Source organism: Rhinolophus sinicus, chromosome 10, assembly GCF_057876585.1.
Source record: "Rhinolophus sinicus isolate RSI-liver-muscle chromosome 10, RSI-T2T, whole genome shotgun sequence".
NCBI lineage: Eukaryota > Metazoa > Chordata > Mammalia > Chiroptera > Rhinolophidae > Rhinolophus > Rhinolophus sinicus.
Genome location: NC_142510.1, coordinates 541,844 through 549,037, shown reverse-complemented (window position 1 = coordinate 549,037; position 7,194 = coordinate 541,844). Strand labels below are relative to the sequence as shown.

Sequence of the window (7,194 nt, the reverse complement as noted above, 5' to 3'; positions counted from 1 at the left end):
TAAAGAAAATACACTTAAAACAAATTCAGTGAAGCGATGTACAGACACCCTGAAACCCAGCCTGTCTCTGCTTATTAAGTGTCTAGTGCGATGACGGTCTCAGTCTATTTCAGTCAAGGGAAATCTGAATTCCTTTAGTGGTAGTGTCCCCAAGGGACGCAGGTGTACCTGTGCTCAGGGGTGTCTAGGAGGGGACAGCCTCGCCTTCTGGAGCAGACAGCAGTGGCCCGCGGGCGGGACAGGGGCAAAGCTGGGGGCAAGGGAACGGGGGTTTGTGTCAAAGCTCCACCCATCAGGGGCTCCAAGAGAAGGGGGGGCTGGAAAGATGGGAGTTGGGGCGGGGAAGCTGCTGTGGAGAAGCAGTCACCCCTGGGCCAAGGCAGGAGGGCGCCCGGGGCGAGGAAGGGCGGCTCCGGGACCTGCCGAGTTTGCCGGATGTCCCAGGGGAAGGGGCGGCAGGCGCTCGGCAGCCCGGGCCCCGCTCCCTGGTGCGCGGCGCCGGCGGCTGGCACCGGGCTCTACGCCCCTGAAAGGACTGGCGAGGGATGGGCGACGCGGCATCGCAGGCTCGGCGGCGGGGGAGCCGCGGGGCTGGGCGGGGGCGCGATCCCCGCTTCCCCGGCGCCCGGCCCCGCGCTCGGCTCCGCAGGCGCGCGCGAGGCGCACTCCCCCCCTCGGCGGCGCGGGGCGCGCGCCCGGCAGAAAGTTAGCGGCGGGGAAGGAAGTCGGGCCGCCGGCGCGCGCGGAGGCTGGAGCAGGAGCCGCGGCGGAGCCGGGAAGCGGGGGCGCTGCAGGCGGAGCGGGTGCGGCCGGCGGGTCCGCGCCCCTCGGTCCCCGTGCCAGAGGCTGAGGCGGTGCTGGGCGGCCCCCCGGACCCCGCGGGCAGAGTGGGGAGGGGGCCATGCGGCCCGGCTCCCCCCCGGCGCGGCGGGACAGCGGCCGGGGCCGGGCGGGGGCAGCTGAAGCCATGTCCGCGCCGCGCCGGGGGGGAGCCGGGAGCCGCGATGGCCCCGAGGCCCGCACCCCCCGCGCCGCCGCCTCCGCCTCCCGCCGCGCCGCCGCCGCCCGGCGCCTCGGCTAAGGGGCCGCCGGCGCGCAAGCTGCTGTTCGTGTGCACCCTGTCCCTGTCGGTCACCTACCTGTGCTACAGCCTCCTGGGCGGCGCGGGCGCCCTGCAGTTCCCGCTGGCGCTGCAGGAGCCGCCGAGCCCGCCGCCCTCCCAGCCGCCTGGCGACGCCAGCCCCGGGGCCGACGCCTGGCTCCGGACCCCGCTGGCCCCCCGCGGGACGGTCACGGCGCGGGAACCCAGCGCCCCCGACGACGAGCTCGCGGGCCCGAGGGCGGCCAACGCGAGCGGCGACAGGGGCGGCGCCGCCAGCACCCCCGACTACGGGGAGAAGAGGCTGCCACAGGCTCTCATCATCGGGGTCAAGAAAGGGGGGACCCGCGCGCTGCTGGAGGCCATCCGCGTGCACCCGGACGTGCGGGCGGTGGGCGTGGAGCCGCACTTCTTCGACAGGAACTACGACAAGGGGCTGGACTGGTACAGGTAGGAGCCCGGCACGGCGCGGGGCTGCAGGCCAGCCCGGGGTCACTGCATTTTGGGGTGAGGGCAGCAAGGGGCTGGCAGCGCGCTGGGCCGGCGCGGGCGCCGGGTCCACGGAGCTGCTCTCCGAGTGCGCGCAGCTCCGAGCTGGGAGTCCCCGGCCCTCCTGCCCGCGGCTGCTCCCCAAGCCGGCTCCCGCGGAGCTCTGCGCCCCGGCGCTGGGGACGCCGAGGAAGGAAGCAGGGCGGCGGGGCTGATACCGGGCTTTGAGATCCCCGGGAATCTCCCGAAATCGCCCTGAACGCATTTGCGTGGCTGGAGTCCAGCCTTAAGTGTTTTCAGGTTAGAGCAGAATGAACAGGGAATGACAGTTAAGGAGAGGGTGCTGGCGAGCTGGGCTTTCTGGGAAGACCGAGGGTGGCCCCATCTCCAGAACTTTCCGTCCCCCTTTGGCTAATGAACGCTGGGTTGTCTGCCTTTGCAGCTTCAGTGTCGTCGTGACAGTTGGCACCCTGACAGGGTCGGTGCCCTGCACCTGTGAGTGCCCTTTGCAACAGATTGGCGCTGATGTGGTGTGAACTGCCTCCCCCCAGCCCCCACCTCAGCCTGCCGGAAAGAGGGAGAGAGGGCTGGAAGGTTGAGCAGGGGCATAGCGCGCAGCCAGGGCTCTCACCAGCCACCACGTTTAAAACACACCGGTGCAGACGCCCAGATGCAAACCTCCGTTGCTTTTCTCTTTTCTTTCCCTCTTTCCTCTTGGTTTCTTTCTCTCTGGAAAACAGATCTGGGCGGCTGGCCCCATCTCTGCCTCTCTCAGTAATTAATTGCATTTGTCAGGCAGAAACACAGGCGTTGTCAGTGAAAGTCATGTTATCCTATGAGAGCCAATAGGTGAAATAAGGATCATTGCCTGACAAGCTGCTTCCCTGTTGAAGAGATGGGCTTTCTAAGTTTAAATCACAGCCTGGGAAAGTTTTAGAAATAACTTCAGAAATGTAGAATAAATGTGTGTTGTGATTGATGTTTCCCCCACTTTAAAAAATATGCATTATGCTTTGGGAGCTTGAGGGAAGTGCACTTAGACACAAGTATTCCAGAACACTAACCGGAATCAGCCGTGTGTGTTCGTGTCATGTCGGTTTCAGCGGAGACAACTAATTGCAATATTTTAGGAGGCTTCAAACAGCCCCTTCTTATCAAAACATAAAACAGCCTATGCCTAATTTAACTGGAAAATCAGTATTTATAACATCACAAGCCATGGCTTCCAGTCTGCAATTATAATTAAAAAGGTGTTAGGATGATTAATGCAACAACAGCAGAAGAGAGAGGGGTATGATGTGTGGAGAGGGCTCAGTTAATTGTTGGACGTAGGAATGTTCTGGCTTCTTCTGTGGGGCGGCTTTGGCCCTGTGGGGTAACTGTGGCTTTTCCCCCAATTCTAGTTGTAAAGCAGTGTCTGTGAGAAATGCCGAGTGCCCTTTGGGGAGAGCGAGGCGTAAAGATCAGATCTTTCCAACCTGTGCTGGGGTAGCTTTGTGGCAGCTGGAAACAGACAGGGGTGTGACCCAGGTGACTTGAAGTTAATGAAGCGTCCTGGATGGCATGTGTGTTAGCAAGCCCAGCGCAGGTCCAGTCATCTTCCCACTGGAGGGGTGGGAGTTGCCTGCGTCTCCTTATCTCATCCATGGAGGCAGGAGAAGAAGCCACGGAAACGGACTCGCCGTCGGACTTGTCTGTGGGAGCTGGTCCAGCGCTATGGCACCCCAGCCATGACTCACGGAATCGGGGGCGTGGTGTCCCACTGAGCTGGCACACAGAGGCGGTGTGGGTGGGACTGGATCCCAGGCCCTCACTGAGAGGCCCAGGTGACATGGCTGTGCCCTCGCCCCTGGCCTGTCCTCTTGCCCAGGGTGGGTCCCTGTGGTGCCTGGGGTGAGATTGGAAGTGCTGGGGAAGAATCTAGCGAAGTAGGGGGTCCCCAGCCACCCACACCTGGCTGCTGAGAGGGCGCCCAGAAACTCATCACCCTCTCCAGCCTCCCAGGGAGAGGCTTTGAGGACAGTGGGGCATTTTCATTAGCTCCTCTCTCTGTCCCGGGAAGGAACAGGGCACCCCATCCCCATGGCTCTGCAAAGGGCGTGACACCAATTCCGACCAGGAACAGAAGCCATCCCCCTTGGTCCCTGGTGTGCGCTGTCCTTGGCGGCTCACACTGGCTCTCGTGCCCGCCTGCGCTCTCAGGAACCCTGCTCTGCTGTTTGTTTGCCTGATCTGGAGGCCATGAGCTGAAGGTTCTGATGCCCCACTTAGTTGTTTCCTTTTTCTTGTCAGTGTGCTGCCCCGTTGCCCACTAATTCCGCGCATGTGTCCGGTGTGGGCGTTTTCAGCAGGAGAGGCGGCTCTGGCTCGTGGGCCTGGTCCTGGCCGGGGTTCCCCTCCTAGCCGGCCAGCAGCTTTATCCCCTGTCACTCCAGTTACGGCTGAATCCGGGTTTTGCTTTCTCATGCGATTTAAAACGTATTTGCGATTAGAACACGTGCATCAGATTTTCGGGGCAAGAGAGGCTCATGGATTAGGCCGCATGTGTTACGTGTTACTTAGGGGTCCAGAGAAACCACTCAGTCCGTGATTGACGCAGGCCAGTGGTTAATGGGACAGATGAGCCCGTCCACTCCTCCCCCCACCCCCAAAATAGGACAGAGCCACAGCGCACCGTCCAGCATGAGCGGTACCAGCCGCCTGGGCACAGGCCTTCAGCTCCTCTAAGGCAGGGGCCCTGGGACAGGCCGGCCTGGCAGAACCCATCAGAGTGACAGAGACTGTACAGGGATTACCTGGCTTTTTGGAGGCCACTCAGCCCCAGGGCAGTGGGAAAGGACCCTCCACGGCCTGAGTTGTCTTCACCGCCCACTGTAACACACATCACATCGTGGGGAAGACAAGTCAGGAGAGGGTGTCAGCCTAAGGGAAGTGGTCAACAGCCTGTTTGCACCTGGGTGTCCAGAGACAGCGGGAGGCGGCAGCGCTGTCGTCTGCACGCCTGTTACTGTGGGGGGTGCAGTACAGGTGTGTGATCACTGAGTGTCACCGCGGGCCGTATGTGACACCCAGCTCGCTCCAGTAGCTCAGCTGGGCAGGGCGGGTCGAGCTGGGCACTCCTGCCCCCCTCCCCCGGCAGGGTGCTGGTTCCCCCCATCCCACACTGCCACACGGAAAGTTCTAGAAAGGCCTCTTCCTTCCTTCATACTTGCAGTCAACAGACATTCGCTAATATTTACCAGTGTCCAGTACTGTTCCAGGTACTGGGGTGAAGTGCTGAGTGAGCCCGGTGACACCTGCTCTGGACCTGATGGCTTAATGGGGGGGGGGGTGACAGCGAACCAACAATCTTCTTTTCACTTAAATATATATATATATATGTATATATATTTGTATATATATGTGCGTGCATATATATACACACACACATATAAATATACATATAAATATATATATATATATATATATATACACACACATACATATTTTTTATTTTATTTTATTGGGGAGTATTGGGGAACAGTGTGTTTCTCCAGGGCCCATCAGCTCCAAGTCGTTGCCCTTCGATCTAGTTGTGGAGGGCGCAGCTCGCTGGCCCATGTGGAACTCGAGCCGGCAACCCTGTTGTTCAGAGCTCGCTCTCTAACCAGCTGGGCCATCCAGCCACCCTTCTTTTCACCCTTTTAATGTGGCTGCTAGAAAAGTGTGAAGTATACGTGCACCTCCCGTTTTCCTCCCACTGGACAGGACCCCTGCGAAGCAGTGCTTGTAAAGCAGGGGTTGTGACTGTGCAGACTGAATCCAGAGTCAGGGAGGGACCCAGGAGCAGGCCTTTCTGGCTTCGCACGTGGCATGACTCTGTGGTCCCCAGACCTCACTTTGAGTAGCAGGGACTTAGAGTCACGGGGACGCACGCACATGGCTGCGTCACTCTAACTCAGGCTTTCAGGGACGTCTGTGCAGGGGTGTGAATGACGGAGGCAGTGAGGCCCCTGTGTGAAGAACTGACTGCAGAGTTTGCAAGCAGAGGGAACAGTAAGTGCAAAGGCCCTGAGGCAGAAACACGCCTCTTGGATTTCCAGAGTTTTCTTTCATTATTCCAAAAGCTCAGCGTTTGCAGCTGGACAGGACTGGGCTCCAAACCTGGGCTTGTCACTTAGCAGTGGCATGATGGCTGCATAACTGATTTAACATCTCTCAGCTGCAGTTTGTTATCTGAGATGAGTCCTTCCTTGTAGGATTGTGGGGAGGAATAAGCGAATGACAAAAGTCAGCGTATTTTCCAAACAAAAAGTGGGCATCCTAGAGCAGACATTGAAGTGGACCCAACTACTGGGTTTTCCCTCTCTCCCATCGTGTTGGTCTCATGCTCTGCTTTCTGTGACAGCTGTCATGGCATTGGCTGAAATGTTTCCCTATTGGGGACGTTTTGGGGACAAGTCCAACAATGACTGGCTTTGCAACCTGCGTCCATCTAAGCGCTGAAGCCAAGGGTCATTGAGGGCCCATGGGGATCACGTGACGGAGACAAATGGACATGGACCAGGTGGGAGGAGCTGGGGCGCAGCGTCCGTCCAAAGGGGCAGCCACCTCGGGGCCAGCAGGCGCCACAGCCACCGGGCTTCCACTCGCTGAGAACTGGAAATCAGGTTTGAATGTGAAATCTCCTGGTTTTTCATGTTGGCCACAGAATGAAATTTCTTAAAAGCACCGAGTGGGCCAACACTGCGCCACACAGAGCTACCCGTGGGCTGGACGCCACCCGTGGGCTGGACGCCACGGCCTCTGGGGGAAGCTTCTTTCAGAAAGTAACTGGCTTGCTTGTAGCCTGCGCACTCACAGGGACTGTGCCTGACGAGCCCTCCCTTTCGATCCCCCTTTGCAGACTTCGCAGCTGCAAGGGGTCAGTGCCCCCAGATATGTCACAGCAGCAACAAAAGGAGCTGGATATAAACAGCAACGTGGAGGCAGAAAAGACAATCACGACTCAGTTTCCCGTTTGTCCCCAGTAAACACCCTCGGGAAGGTGGGAGACCCTCAGTTGTTCGCTCACCAGCAGGAGAGTCTGTACCTGATCCAGGCACAGGGACCTCTTGTGAAATGTGTCCTGGTCACGTGCTTGGGAAGGCGGGAAGGGCTTCGCTCACCACATGTGGTTCTGCAAGACAGGACTGGGGCTTAAACCAGTCCCACCCTCTTCCTTCCTCTGTCCCTCTCCTCCTCCATCTCTGTTTCTTAGATGCTGAGGCTATATTGTCTCCATGGGGTCTATTCACCCATTCATCTACTTTGGTTCTAGAACAAAGGTCCGTCTTCTCAGAGGAAGGAGCAGAGTAGAAACAACGTAGTTTGTAACACATTTTCGTATCTGAGTCAGAACCTACTGCACCCTCACTGTGTGACCTTGGACAGGTTACTTAGTGTCACCAGCCTCAGTTTCCTCACCTGCAGAATGGGCCACATGTTACTTCCTCCCAGGGGATTATGTGAGGATGAGAGGAAATGGCATTTAAAGGGCCACACACTGAGTGGTGACCAGCAGATTTCTCTCCCCTTCCTCTCTCTTTCGCTCTCATTTTTCCTTTCTCCTGTGCCCCTCTTCATTT

The 7,194-nt window shown here is 58.7% G+C and overlaps 1 protein-coding gene across 1 annotated transcript in view; it reads left to right on the top strand.

Moving 5' to 3' along the window:
* Positions 1 to 410: 410 nt before the first annotated feature.
* The window catches only part of HS3ST4 (heparan sulfate-glucosamine 3-sulfotransferase 4), a 161,415-nt gene continuing 154,631 nt past the window's right edge, over positions 411 to 7,194 (top strand). The window contains exon 1 of the mRNA XM_074322849.2: positions 411 to 1,549. Within this exon, the coding sequence (XP_074178950.2) occupies positions 1,005 to 1,549 (545 nt within the window). The 5' untranslated portion in view covers positions 411 to 1,004. The remainder of the gene's footprint in view (positions 1,550 to 7,194) is intronic.